The following is a 15,420-nucleotide window of genomic DNA, read 5'->3' as shown; positions in this document are numbered from 1 at the left end:
AATTGATATTTATTGGATTTTATCTAGGTTTAGATTAAAAGAAATTAAATTTATAATGTGTTTTAACAGTTTATTAAAGAAAACTGGTTTTTGTAATGACTATATAAAATGGTCCTCTGTTTAATTGAATGGATTTCTTTCTGGTTGCTTTTTCAGTCCAGCTCCTATAATAAATAGCTGTCAATTCTTCATACTTTCACAATTTACAAACAAAAGGGGATATTAAACATCTCCTACCTCTTCAATTCCGGGTCATTTTACTAAGCTCCAGTGACTTAATCATTATATGGAAAGTGTTGAAAAATGCAGAAGAGGTTATACTGCAGCAGATTTTTCAGCACTTTGTCAAACACCAGTTCCAATACTTACTCGGTGACTTCCATCACTGAATATGTATTTATGCAAGCTATTAAAATAACTTCACTTATAATAAATTTTAGCCCAATTACAGGTTGCCATCATTTTATACTTAATTTTACATTCTTTTTTAAAAAGTGCAAATTAAAAGATATCACTTATTAATGACTATGTGAGAGACTTCAAAGTTTATCCAAATAGAGATGGATTCTTTAATTCTTAATAAGTAGCTCTTGTATGAGTCATTCTGTAAGTGTTGCAGAAACTTGCCCATGATAATTGGTGTTTTTCTTGTATTAAAGCATCTTTTTATAACTTTGTGTGTGAAATTTGCTTTGTGCTTTTGGAAATTTAGATGATTTCCATCTTCTTAATGAACTGTAAATGGTTAGCTGCTTTTTCAAAGGTGATCTTTGCTTTCCTATTTTTTTAAAACCTCAATAATTTCTCCAATAAATTACTGTTAGTTCACACAGTTTCTTTTCTTGGGAATTATAAAAGGTCTGTAAGGTTAGGAAGTAACATAATGAACAGCAGCAATGTTTTTTTTCTGTATTCATTCCAGGACACGGTTACGTTATGGGGAAGAGTGTGATTTGCATAAAACACTTAGATTTTTAGGCTTGATAAATGTGTAGTTTTCTTTACAGAAGGAATTCCAACCAAAATATGTTCTCTTTTTCATATAAAATAGCCAAATATATGTGCATTTTATCTAACATGAACAGTAAATGCAGCTTATGGTTGTTAGTGCTCATTATGTCTCATTTTGAGTTAAATAAACCAGAAAATTGGCCTAAGACCATAGGAGCTTGAATCCTCCTATCTGGATTTGCTGTCATAACTTGTAACTTCTGGGATGTCAAAAGTGGGATCCTAAGTTGGAGTGTGCATGATAATGTTAATGTAAATACATGTTGTGGTCATGCTGTTGTAGTTGTGATAGTCTAAGGGCATGGGTGAGAAGTTTGTAGGTGTAGAGATAACATCTTCTACTAGACCAGCTAATATAATTACAGTAGATGTACATTTGGATGCATGGCCCCTTGTCAGGGCTTGGAAAGAAGCAGTACGGTTGAAGGCAGTAAAGCAGCTGTTGAAGAATTGCTCCAAGATTTGATAGGGGCTGGTCAAAAAGACCATCTAGAAGAAGATACAGTATTTGGAACAGGGGAGGATGCTAATGAGAAGTGACAATGCTAGTCTCCTGTGGGGAACAGAGACACCGTGAAATTCATGTTAGCCATGTGGACATCAAAAAGGAGACATTATAGTCTTCCATAAACCCAAAGTAAAAGTTTGATAGATTCTTTGAGTGTTATATACTTGACAGCTTTATACCTCCCTCTTAAGGATCTGGTCTGCAGTTAGTCTCCGAATAGCATTGTTTTAAGACATGCTAGTAATGCATTCTGTGAATAATAAAACATGCTCTCGGTGTCTGAGTTCATTGTGTAGTGATCTACTTTTGCTTGGCTAACTTTCCCAGATGCATCTGGTACACTGGATGAAACATTCTAGGGATTCAGGAGTGTTAATCTACTGGGAGGAATATATATTGTAATGGTGGTGATGTGTTCCTGGGTGTTTATTAGTCAGGGAAAATTTGCATCTGTTCAGTAGATAGTCTGTGGTGAGTTCTCCTTTCAGTGAAGTTGGTGGTGAAGGTGAGGAAGTTGTTTGGAAATTAGGTGGAATGGTTTTAGAAAAATGTCTTTAATATTTTTAATTAGTAATACTTGGTAATGTTTACTTTTTTGGTAGTAAAGCTACCTTGTATTATTTGGTTTCAGTTAGAAGTTCAAAGGGATCTCTTAAATTTTATCAAAAGCTCTATTACCTGTGTGTGTGTTTGTTACAGTAATTTAGCTAATGACTTCACAAAACACTTATATCTGTGGTTTAGGTAATTTTCAGTCTAGTAAGGTTACTGAACATCTGAAAGAAGTAAACATAAATCAGCTGTTACCTTCCCCTTTTTTCTTTTGATGCTTACAAATGGGAAAATACATGGTTGTTATGTGGAAGACTTGATTTGAATGAATATAATTTGTTCTATTGAGAGCCCTCTTCAGAGATTTCTTTTCAGAATTTTGACTAAAAGGTGGTGAGTAGCCTTATATCGTGGTTGATCTGCATTTGAACAATACGTAATATCTGCAAATGCAGTATTCATGTTCTCTAATGAGGTTAGAATGCCAGAGCTATTGTGGAAACTAGGGACAGTATCACTTGTTTGAAAACCTTCCTTTTCTGGTTAACTTTTATTGTTGTGTAGATAATACTCCTAATTGTACAGAAAATATGTGATCTTCTGGAAATATGCTAGCACTCCTTAAAGCAGTATTTTGATTATGTCAATTTGCGATTTACATGTAATTAAAATAAGTAAATATTCTGTAAGTGTTCTGTAGAACATGATGAAAAGCTGTAGCTTTTTCTGGAAACCTCTTAATTACTTGTAGTTTTTTGACGGTTTAAGAGATAGGTGGACAAGTTTGTATGTCCCTTAACTAGTGATCAGCTTCTGATTTTCTTTATTGTTGAGGCTTCATTTATACTGTATTATGTTGCCAGATGTTCCCATTGATACTTGGATGTTCCCACAAAATCCTGTCAGTCCAAGTCACCTGACATTGTTAAACACTGATGTAATATCTTAAATATATTTTAATTGGACAAGGTCTAACTGTGCTTCCGGTCCTCGTGGCAGTACTCGTTTAAAAAGAAACAACAAAAGCAGACCCTCAAGATGTGTGCTGTGGTCTCCTAGGGAACTATGTATCTTTGTTCTCAATTTAAGATGAAAACAGGGATGAAATTAAGTCTTTGCGAGGGGAATTAAACCTAAGATTTTTATAAAATGCCATTTGAGGCTTTCGATCCTTTGTGAGTAATAATAACCTGACTTAATCATAGAAAATGTGTTGTAGAATGTTTATATATAACATTCTGGAAAATTATTTGGAAGTATGTTTGCAAAATGGTTAGGGATCATGTCTAAAATTCTTAAAATGGAGACAAATTGCCTAATGAATCACAAGAAACAGAAATTGAGGTGGAGCTGATTAGATCCATTGCACTTGTGAAAGCAACTTGTGTATTTGGCAGACTGTCATGAATACATTTATTGAAAGAGACAGTGCTGCCTTACAGTAATATATTTTAAATTTGTACACAAGTTAAGTGAGGATTTCTTCTACCTGCCTTCTCTCAGGACAGGTGTGTTAGCTCACGAGAAATGTCTTCAAAAAGATCAGATTTCTAATATCCGTGTTTAAATAGCTATATAAATTTGTTGACTTAAACAGAATCCTGAGGCTTGGCGCTATCACTGTTCATCATCTACTTCGGTAAATCATGCTGGCTGTGGCCTCTTAGCTTGTATCACGTAAGTCCAGAACAATGCAGGCAGGTGGTAGAGCATAGATATATTTTGCCAGTATGTCCTTTTGTCCAGTTTCCTCTTATTTTTGATCATATCCACAGAGTTGAATGTTCAAAGTCTATCTTTTAAATAAATGCAGATGGATAATATATTTTGAAGGAACTTCTTAAAATGCTAAACATATTTATATAATAATGCATACATGTTTGTTTTTAGGAGAAGTAGCTACAGCTGAAGTTTCTTCATCTTTTGTGATTCTCTCTGTATGTACTCTAGTAGTACTGGTAATACTGCTTGCCAACTGTGTCTCCTGCTGTAAAGACCCTGAGATAGATTTCAAGGTAAGCATCTGAAGTTACAAATGTATATACAAGTGGTATTCTTAGCTGAATTCTGATATCCGGAATACTTGATTATTTGTGCTAATACTCTGCAGTTAGTGACACTTCAGTGTCACTGTACAATTCTGTCTTTTGAAATAGCCAGCAACTGTATTTCTACATGCTGTGAAGTCTTGCTGCAACCATTTATTTTAAGTACTGGGTCCATGCTGCAGTAAGGATCTTCAATGTCTTTTCAAAATCTTTACTAGCTATTTGGATCAGTAAGAAAAGTATACCCTTGAGACAATTTTGCTGTAAAGAACCTTTTTGTTGTTTTTTCTGTGTATTCTTTTATTTTGTTTCTGTTAGTCTGCTGATGGGGTTTGAGACACTCCTGTCAAATAAGAATGCTGAAGATGCATATCTACTTTACCAAAACTCTTGGGGGGAAATTGTTATCAGAGAACTGTTAATTTTGCAACATTGGTTATTGATGTTCCTAAAATTGAGTTTTGTTCTCATTTCTAAATGGAGAATAATTAGCCTTAGCAGTTCATGGTAATTCATTCAAAGCTGTGGATAGCATTTAAAGTAAAAAAAAAAAAAAAAAAAAAAGCGGCAAAACCAAAACCCCCAAACAAACAAAGAAGCAAAAAGGAAACAAACACACCCCCCCCTTTTTTTTAAAGCAATACTTGATACTTTAATTTCTTTAAATCAGTAATAAATTGAAAATAAGGAAAACTAAAAATCTGTTGCTGTCCTTGGAAAAAAGCTAAGCCTCCATAACATTGCATATTCAAGCTAAAAGAAATGTATTAGTGCTAATTTCAAGTCAAAGATCAGCTTGTTTACTAAGTTTTTTTTTTTCAGGAATTTGAAGATAACTTTGATGATGAAATAGATTTTACACCTCCAGCAGAAGACACTCCATCTGTTCAGTCCCCAGCAGAAGTGTTTACTCTTTCCGTTCCCAATATTGCTTTACCAACTCCCTCCCAGTTTCCATCTCGTACAGGTAAAATATTGTTTTTCAATGAAAAAACAAAAGTAGACAATTTCAGTGTCAAAAGTGGAGTGTAGCTGATCGTATTTGACTTTACTGTAACAAGTAAGTTGTTACAAACTTATATAAACTGAGTAAATATATAGGATAAAATGTGGGATATTACTTCAAAAATGTTAATTTATGGCAGGGTGCCATGTAAGGTAGCTTACGAGAATGAAACTAGCTTAACTGTCTCTCGAGTACTTTCATTAAACCTCTCTATACATAAAGGGTTTGAAGTACTCTAGGACATTAGTGACTTCTGCTCTTCAGTGGTTTTCTTCATGGCTAAGTTGTCGTTGGATTTTGTCCATTAGCCTTAAATGGAAGCAAGAGTGAATCTCTTACTTGACAGCAGTGCTACTGTCTCAGCTGCATGGCTTTCTTAATGTCACCGTAAACTTTTCATGCTGTAAATATGGTATTGGTAAGACAGAGCATTACATTTCTTTTCCCTGTGTGAAAGGTTTTTGGGAATGTGTTCTTCAAAATACAATTTTTGTAAAAGGAAACTTAAGCATCTTAAATATTACACATATAGTTTAGCATAAAGTAGTTGTTCTCATAGTACTTCACACATAATTTTTACATATATGGCTTGTGTTGCTTCATCATTAGATGTTCAGGTTCTAGTAAAATTTCTGTACCTACAAATTTCAAGAAACGTGTCAGTGTGCCTTTAATATAAAAGAAATGTTATTCCTCGGTGTTTTAATGAGTGAGGGAAAATTATCTGTGAAAAATTTTGTCAGCTATTCTACATTGCCATAATTGTTTAAACTATACTTTCTGTCACTAGAAGTTATTTTGCCAGAAGAAGTGTACTAGAATAAGGTACACTGGTAGAAATGTAGTTGTATAGATACAGGTTTGTCTGTGCTTAGGAGCACATTGACAGTATATTGTACAGCTGTAGCTATTCCAGCAAAATAATACTGCTGTGAATGTGGTTTATGGAAATAAAAATGTGGGCTAGAATTCTCAGTCAGACAAGTAGTACTGATGGAAAGTTCTTGTGTACATCTATTGGTGTTCCTAACCAATTAGGCAGCAGAGGGATAAACACTGCTGAATCTCCTCTGTAGTGTAGAGTCTGCCATTGTTACTGTCCATCCTTTGCCAAGATCTGGGTCTTGTTTTCTATACTTTCCCTCTCTGGACTCTTTATGTGAAGTATATTTAGTCAGAAAATGTCCTCCTTCCAGATGGTAGCTATAAGTAGGGCAGTTGGGCTGAAGAATAAAGTAGTCAAACCCTTTCTCTTAAAATGGTAACTCTCTATATAACTATAAATGTTAAGATCTACAAGCAATGAGTGTTGTCTTGAGTTTTCTACTTTTATTTACATAGGAAACTTTTGTAAGTAGGTTAACTGCTCTACCCAGCTACAGGGTATGATGCACTTCTATATTGGAATTAGAACTCGGCCTTTTTCTTTTCTTCCTGAATGTGTTAAAAAATCAGAAGTTTGCATTTCATAATGAGAATCACAGTGTTTTTATGGGGGGTGTATTCTAGTATGGTTTAGAAGCTGGAGTTGAGAAAAGTTTCATTTGAGCGCTATTGTCACAACATTACCTTCATACTTCATCTATGTCTGGGTTTTGTTGCTTGATCTGAACGTATGCACGTAATTGGGAATAAATATTGTAGGAGCTTGCATTATTGCCTCAACAGTTGATAAATTTGGCCATCTTAGTGGTTTGATACATGTTACATCTGTTTCATTGTGTGTGACAGATGGATCAAAGTCTCAAGTTGCACGTCAGAGTCTAAACTACATCCAGGAAATTGGAAATGGCTGGTTTGGAAAGGTGAGGAGTTATCTTTTGATATTGTACTGCAGTTTGAGTCTTATTCCTAACTGACTAAGCTACTGTATTTCCTTTAAAATGGTACTCTTAAAAAAAAGAAAAAAGCAACAGCATAAGAAAAACTGACGTTGAAATTAAATGTTTCCTTACCTGCGCTTTTTAGCTGTAATCACAGCACTAATTAGTGCTTCTTTAATTCACATGTAGTTTCTTACCAGAGTTACTTATTAGATAGATATTTCACTTCTGTCGATTTGAATTAATACATTCCTGTGATTATCAATTCTTTCTAGGAAAAAATCTTAAGTAAGTGGTCTTTACTAGAAAACATGTTTTTTGAAAGTTGATATATAGGTCACTTGTCAAGGTTTATTAAGTATGGGTGTTTAATTATCAAAGCTCTGCATGCATTGGCAAAAAAGCCAGAAAATCTTTCTTACAGCATGTTTTTAGCTCTTGTTTTTATTTGCAGGGAAACTCTAAAATTTTTTTCCCTCTGATTAAAGACACAATGATTATCTTTCAGGTTCTGCTTGGAGAGATCTACACAGGCACTAGTGTAGCAAGGGTAATAGTGAAGGAGTTGAAGGCAAGTGCAGGTCCCAAGGAGCAAGAACAGTTTTTAAGAAATGGAGAACCCTATTAGTAAGTGATGTTTCACAGCTTGGTTAACTTACACACTTCATACTACTGCATATGAATTATGGACATACCTTTTGTTCAGTGTTGTTGTTCCTACTTGCTCTCCCTTATAACCAAAATGCTTGTCTTTAAAAAGTGAAAAACAGACAATCCACAGTGAGCAAAATTTGGGTTTGCTTAGAAATAAAAATAAGCTTTTTGCTTAAATGTGTTTGGTAGTTATTGTTCATGACTGAAAAACACACTTGGTTTGGTTTATCAGATTTTCTTCTACAGCTGTTTGGAACAAACTCCTGATGTTGCAAACTAACCTTATGCCTAATTGCCTCTGAGAAATAAGGTTAAACCCCTACACTTGGCTTTCCTGTTAGAAGCAGGGGAACTGGCAACACTTTGTTATCAGATACAGATTAATTTCTTTCAAGTTCCCCTTTTCAAAAAATCAAATGCAGCAATAGTGATAAAACCAAATTTTTTTCAGGTAGCTTGCAAGAAGACTTGTGGACAAAAAAAAACCCCAAACCAGAATTACACTAACTTCAGTCCAGTAGTACTCTGCAATTGAGAAATGCCAGTAAAACAGGATTGTTTACTGTTCTCTTCCTCTTGTGTTATCCTTGAAGAATACTACTTCCAGGGGTTGAGCCTTTGTAAACTGGAAAGGCATTTGTTACATTAAAGGGAGTGTAATTTCTCTTCCCGTGTTTTGGGAATAGTGAGAATTCTCTGAAGAGCTAACTGCCACAAGTTAATGGCTTGTGTAGATGAATAGAGAGGCATATTGTAGTTAACTAGACATGCCTCATAGTGTGGTTTACCTTGCCTGGATATGCTACAAGTGGTCATAGAGAGCTCTCTATTCTTAATGCTTCCTAATGTCCTAGTTATATTTGTATTTAGGCTTAAATTGTAGGCAGTTGTCAGAAGAAGAAATCTCATGCCTTCTGCTGCATTGGCATAAGTGTTTTTGAAGCAGTTTAGAAAAAGTAACTTATCTGGCTGGGAGCTAACCTGGCTAAAAAAAGTTTAGCTTTTAGCCAGATTGGTTCCTTGGTGTAGTTCGCGAACCAGTTGCATGCGCTTATTTTTGGTACAAGGGATGGTGGGAGGATGGGTGTGACTTTCTTGTGGCAGTGCTGGCTTTTGTGGTTTTGAGATCCTCTGAGTTTCAGCTGCTCTCGATATGCTGCAGCAATACAAAGGAGATGGAAGGGTGCAAATGGAAATCTGTGGCTTTGAATACTTGCACCTTCTGTTTGTGATGTGCCCCCCTCCCCACCCCCTGCCCCCCACCATTGTTAGGTGTTAAAACTTGTGGTAGGGATTTCAGTGTGTTGCGTTATACTGCAAATAATGTATATGATCTTTCTGGCTTTAACTGTATTTTTTCCCTTCAGCATTCTTCAGCATCCAAATGTTCTCCAGTGTATTGGGCAGTGTGTGGAAGCCATTCCTTATCTCTTAGTTTTTGAGTTCTGTGACTTGGTAAGTGCACTTACTCAAACGGCTGAGATTGTTTTTCCATTGGTGTAAATTGTATGTAGTGTATTTACTGTCCTTCACTCATGAAATGATTTTCTTTCTGGGAAGTTTTTTGAATAACCAGAATTTAGGAAGACAGACTTTTTTTTTGTTTAGAGACAGACCACAAGTGTGATTTTTTTTTTTTTTTTTTTTGGCTTGTATTCTTTTGAATTCATCATGTAAATTCTAGGTGCTTGTGGAATGTTCTGAAGAGGAAAATAGCTGTCTGTTCTTTAATAATGGAATTACTAGTCTCTTTCAAGTCTGCCTACATCATGTAACAGTGAGCTTGGAGGGGAAAGGAGGTCATAGAAGGAAGCTTTTTATTGCAGTCCAGTATCACAGGCACATGCTCACATCACATCCTAAATTCTGTTTTTTATCTGTGCAATCTTAGTGTGCTTTTATTACCATGTCTATGAAAATGTTGACTGAGGAAAACTGAGGAAAGAATTTCTTCTCTTCTGCCTCTCCCCCTCCAGACTGCCCAGATTTTACCCATGCTGTGCAGCTTTGGGCTAAAATGCAATGGTGGGCTCACTTGCGGAATCAGTAATATGTATTGTAATAGCTAGAATTTCAGTATCATCCCACTCCCTGATCCTTTCTGTTACTATATTCTTCTTTTCCCTACTTTCTTATCCTTCCTTTCTTTCACTTCCCCACCTGCCCCAAGCAAGTGCTGCCTTGTGCTTCCTGAACACCGAAAGAAATGCTAAGAGCACAGGGAAGGGTGTTCTCACTGCTTTCTGCTCTGCTGTTAGTGTCATAAAGGCCACTGAAGATGGGAAGGATGGTTGCACAAAAGCCTTGCTCAGCTACTGCATTCCTGGGCATGTGTTGGAATTTACATGAATGTGGTAAGAAAGCGGATGATACACATATATAGAAACTTTGAACTGTGCCCAGTATACAGAGAATCTTCGGAGATTAAAATTTGGATATGGTGATGCATCCATGGTCTGGAAAGACCTGAATTGTTTTACTGTAGCATAACACATTTTTAAAAAACAAACCAACCTGGAACTCCAGTGGCTATCTAAACATTGGCTCAATAGCTGCTTTTAAAGTTTAGGTATCATTTAAAGCAGAGTTCCTTGCAAAATGTCAAGACAGAAATGAACTCAGAAGTGCACATACTTTATTAAGAAATAAGTCTTTCAGAAGTAAGATAGTTTACATTTATAAAATTCAGTGAGATCCTTTTTTACCAGCTTCACTACTGCAGAATTTTCCTTTAAACTCAGGTGTGCAAATATGGTTCTAGTTGACATCGGTTGCCTCAAACAATTCAAATAAGAGTTAACATGAACTTTTGAGTTTTCTTGAGAAACATCAGTTAATCTATGACCTTAAATAACTATATTTTTTATTACTGCTCTTCTGCTCAAATTTATGAGCAGTGGTAAATTAATGAGGCAGAAGTGCTGATAAAAATCATTCTTCGCTAAATGGAAGAAATGCCTGAACTTTTTAAATGACTGATCAAAGGGAAATGTTTCTTTTTTGCTAAGAATTAATAAGTAGGTGCCTAAGGTTAACCAGATAATGGTTTTTATAGTTTTTCAGTATGTAAAAATAGAATACTACTCACTGATTTTTAAACCTGCTACTCAAACTGGAGGTTCTTTAAAAGGACCTTTGAAAGAGAGTTGCATTTTATAGAGTCTAACAGATATGTATCCAAATCAGATTTAATTGCTGCCATGTTTTTTTAAGTAGTTATGCTATTTAATCTGACTTTGAATTTGAAAATGGAGTAACTTTTAAAGATTGCCCTACTTTAAGTATACAGGAAAAAATTAATATTCTTGTTTGATGCCTGGTGATTAATGCCAGAAATTGTCATGATCCTGCAGAGTAGTCTGGAAAGGATTTTACTTAAGGGGATAAAATAGATTTTTCACTTCAACTGGGGGCAGTAAGCTTGACAGCCACAGTGGTAGTTTTATAAATTTGAATGTAGTTAGGTAATTTCTTTGGAATGGAAAATAAATGTCTGTGCTGATTTCTATTCCAAGTGAACTAAAACTTGTTTTTAGAAAATTATAGTGAGTTAAACATGACTTTCATACTAACAGTCTGGCTCACGTAAAAGAGTTCTTACTTGGTGAAGCTGAGTATCTTCTAGACATTGTAGTATTTTATTCACTGTGCACACAAATATACAGGGGCTAGGCAGACAAAACGGTGTTCGCTTGAATAGTTTTATGCAGAGATTGAGATGAGTGCAGTAAGTTAGCTCAGTGTCGCTGTATGTCACTAATTCTTGTTGTAGTCCCAGGGCCTAGTGTGGGAGGTAGCAATATTGGAGTGAGGGGAGAGGAGAGACATGAAGAAGGGAGAAATGTGAAGGAAGCCAGACGGCACCATTTGGAATAGAAGGTATGGCTAGATAGCTTTTTTTAGTAGACAGGTTTTTAGTGGAGTGTCAGTAGGCTGATATTCCAGAAGCTGCTTTTTATCACTGTGGCTGGGATGGCAGTTACTTGGATTTTTCAGGCTTTTAGTAGGTGGTCTTGAAAGCCGATAGCTTCTTTTGTACGGTGTTGTTTGTTTTTTTTTTTTTCTGAAATTGGGTAAATTGGGGGTATGGAGGTGATTTCAAAACACGCAAGAGTCTTATTCTTCAGCAGAAAGACCATGGGGCAGACGCAGTTGAAGTGGCTGACTAAAGGTTCTAGTGTCTGTGGTGACTATATATTGTTCAAATGGGAAGGATGAGAAACATGTTCCTGTTTTGCTAGCAGTAGTATAATGTTATGCTAAAAGATCTTTACCTTGTGTTACTGCTGTTGTGTTTGTGTATACAGCAAAGAATAAATTTGTTTTCATCCCTTGTATTTATGTGATTAAGAATTTGATGGTTAAGAAAAAAGGTGACAAATATGTCAACTGTGTTGGATAGGAAATTTAAATGTCTTCAGATGACAAGTTCTTTTGAGGCTCTTTCAGCAATATAGACCTCATTTTGCAAGTTTGGCCTATTAAGTAATGTGGCTATTCTTCTGACCAACACAGTCTAGAGGGTAGAGTGGTTGTTTTCTTTGTACTCCATCAAATTCATAACTTATCACAGCATGTCCCTTTTTTGCAACTTCTCTTACAGGATTTGTAGCCTTTTTAGGGCCACTCGACCTTGTACAGCTGCTCAGACAGCCCTGTTGGGTTATCAGTTCCCAGGCTTCTTGGCACTGAAAGGTCTTGATCAGAGGCACTGAAAACTAGCACAGAGATACCAGAGCCAACTGTCATGGTAGCAGTGCTGAATGTCATGCAGGCTACCTGACTTGTTTTCTTGGCTGTATAAACTACTTACACATTTCTGTTACTCGAGATTGCTTGGTTGTATATGCAGTAACTGCATTTGCTAATGCTTAGCCTATTTTATAATGTAATCCAAGCTGCTGTAGGTCCCTTGCTTTGCAGGGCTGGGTAAGAAGCAGGAGAGGTCAGTTGCACATAAGTGATTTAAGCTTTTAAATCCTAATTTTCCTTTGTGTTAAAATTGTTTAAAAAATGGTAAATATAAAAAGAAATGCTCACTAGGTTCTTATACCCCCACCAACCCCACCCATATTAGTTTGCTTAGTATGTTGGCGCAGTCTGCTATGAATAGTTAACTGTTCACTGTTAAACATTGTAGAATGATGCCAGGTTAAAAATAGGGGTAGCTGGCTTATTAACTTTAATATATTACTCAGCTGTGTGTGGCCAGCATTTTGTCAGCACAGCAAACCCTCTAATGGATTGACATAATTTATGAGTAAAGGAAAGTTATTCAAATGTGGAAGTAGCATGTATATTGTGAGGCTGATTTGCCTATCAAATTCTTACAGAAATTCTTCAAGTCTTACAATTCCCTGAGCAGATGAGATCAGCGGGATGCAGTATTTGCCTGGAATGCCCTGTAGCTTGCTTTAGGGATGTTGCTGTTAGTGGAAGGTGCCTGCCTGCAGTGGTTGGATCTTTCTTTTGCTTGGTCTTTTCCTAGTTACTGCCACTCGAAAACATTATCTTCAATACAAAAAAGAATCTTTGGAATGAAAACTTCTTAACCAAAAAGCGAACAAATCTGTTTAATAATCATAGTAAATATTGAGATGAGGCAAATAGTAGATACATCAGTGGTGTATGGTTTAAAAAAGGGGGGGGGGTTGACAGGTCATGACAACTTCAGAAATCAGATCTGTTGGGTTCAAAGACTCTTTATGCTCTCAGAACTGTTTAATGTTTGTTACACTTATGCCTAAACAACTTTCTGATAGTATAGGTGCTGTATACCATACACCAGTTTCAGGCATTTTAATGATAGTGACTGTAGGTACTTACATGGCAAATCAACGTTGGAGTATGGGGCAGGAGTAGTATTTTTAGTTGTCTCAACTTCAAAGGGGGCAATTATGTGGTATTGTGTGACTTGGCAGGTAGCTTTCTAACTTGGTAGAAAGTGTTCAGTAGACATAATTTGGTAACCTCTTTACACTTCTAAAATCCTGTCAGCAGTACCTACTGGTTTAAAAAGTCATGTCAGCTATTTGTTTGGGTGTTCATATGAACCAAATGCAGAATTTGCACAAACTAGAAAACCAGAGTACTGCATGTAAATATGCCCCTGGCTCCTGGATGTTACAGAGAAAAAGCATATTAAGACTTACTTACAAAGATGGCTGAACTGATCCTGACTAGAACTGGAAAGGATGGGAGAAAAGGTGAAATTTAGTTCTTCGTGGAGTCCCAGAAGAGGAGGAGGGAAGAGGCAGAGTGGCAGAGGAAGTTGGAGAGAAAGTGGAGCCTTCTTCGAGCATGACTATTGAGCTTTTTATATTTAGGCGTTTGCACAGTGAATTTTGCAGAACTGTATTTATTCAGATATGTATTACCTTTGGTATTTACTGTGTTAAAAAGTCCATGTGATAAAGGGCCATTTTGCGGCTCATAAAATAGTATGGGAATAGTACTGATGTATTGCTACTGTCTGCTTGTAGGCAGGGAAACATCACAGGCTAATTCAGGCTAGCAAGGAGCTCAGGAGGTCTTCACTCCAACCTCCTGCTCAAAGCAGTGGCAACCTGAGGTCAGACCAGATTTCTCAGGGCTTTGTCCAGTTGGATCTTGAAAACATCCAAGGGTGGAAACTGCAGTCTCTCTGGGCAACATGTGCTTCTGCTGCAGTGTCCTCATGTGGAAAACAGTTTTCCTTATACTCAGTCTGAATTTCTTGTGTTTTAACTCCCACCTGTTGTCTCTCATCCTCCCTCGGTGCTCCACAGTGAAGAGTCTGGCTCACTCTTTAATAACTTCATACATACTGGACAGCAGCTATTGGGTGCTCCCAAAGTCGTCTTTTCTCCAGACTGAATGAGCCCAATTCCCTCAGCCTTTCCTCATAGTGAAATGCTCTGATCCCCTGACTGTCTTGGTGGCCCTATGCTGAACTTGTTCCAATTTGTTGTCTGTCTTGTTTTGGGGGAGCTGATACTGGACACAGGATCTAAATGTGGTCTAACAAGTGCTGAGTAGAAGGGAATAATCCCTTCCTTTGGTCTACTGGCTCTGGGCCTGTTTATGCAGCCCAGAAGACTGCTTGCAGTCATTGTTCCAGGGCACACAGGTGGTTGATGTTCAGCTTGCTGTCTACCAAGATCCCCAGGTCTCTTCCTGCAGAGCTGCTGCCCAGCTGATCAGTCCTCAGTCTGTATTGCTGCAAGGGGCTTTTCCTTCCCAGGTGCAGGACTTGCATTTATCCTTCTGGAGTTTCGTAAGGTTCCTGTTGGACCCTTCTTCCAGCCTGTCCAGGTCCCTCCAGATGGCAGTCCAGCACTTGAGTGTATTCATTGGTTCCCCCAGACTGGTATAAGCAATGTCATTTTAAAGCAACAACAAAAAAGTTTTATATTTTTAACTTTGATTATAGCTTTAATTAAAATAGAATGGGAAAGTGGAACCAGTATGTTTCAAGGTGCTGGATTTAATAAAAGTTGTATTTCCTGCAAAAATGTGTGCCTACATGAATAATTTAGTAATTAAGGGATGCCACACAGCATTGCTGTTACTAATGCATTTAAAAATTAAAAAGCAATTCCTTAGTGCGTTTCAGGCACCCTAGGAACTTAATCCACCTGAGACAAACCCTAAGTAACCAGTTGCTGTTTTAATGAATGACAATTTTGGAGAGTTTGACTTTCTTCAGGCGCTTGCTGCCACCTAGCGTCAGTTAAGCTCGGTATTTGTACTCGCTTATATTTGTTAGGCTGCACAATTGGGAATCTGTGTGTGTTATGGACACTGTTAGTTTCATAGTTTTTTGGAACCCTGCTCTAG

At 36.8% G+C, this 15,420-nt stretch overlaps 1 protein-coding gene across 2 annotated transcripts in view; it reads left to right on the top strand.

Moving 5' to 3' along the window:
- The window catches only part of LMTK2 (lemur tyrosine kinase 2), a 77,192-nt gene that overhangs the window by 10,902 nt on the left and 50,870 nt on the right, over window positions 1-15,420 (top strand). For both annotated transcript variants that reach the window (XR_012631108.1, XM_074885743.1), the window contains exons 2-6: window positions 3,962-4,086; window positions 4,942-5,086; window positions 6,857-6,930; window positions 7,457-7,575; window positions 8,970-9,057. Coding sequence is in view for 1 of the 2 variants with exons in the window: in XM_074885743.1 (XP_074741844.1) it covers window positions 3,962-4,086; window positions 4,942-5,086; window positions 6,857-6,930; window positions 7,457-7,575; window positions 8,970-9,057 (551 nt within the window). In the remaining variant the exon portion in view is untranslated. The remainder of the gene's footprint in view (window positions 1-3,961; window positions 4,087-4,941; window positions 5,087-6,856; window positions 6,931-7,456; window positions 7,576-8,969; window positions 9,058-15,420) is intronic.

The sequence above is a fragment of the Strix uralensis genome, chromosome 16 (assembly GCF_047716275.1).
Source record: "Strix uralensis isolate ZFMK-TIS-50842 chromosome 16, bStrUra1, whole genome shotgun sequence".
NCBI lineage: Eukaryota > Metazoa > Chordata > Aves > Strigiformes > Strigidae > Strix > Strix uralensis.
Note: the sequence above shows the minus strand (reverse complement) of the source record. Positions and strands in the feature narration are given on the sequence as shown.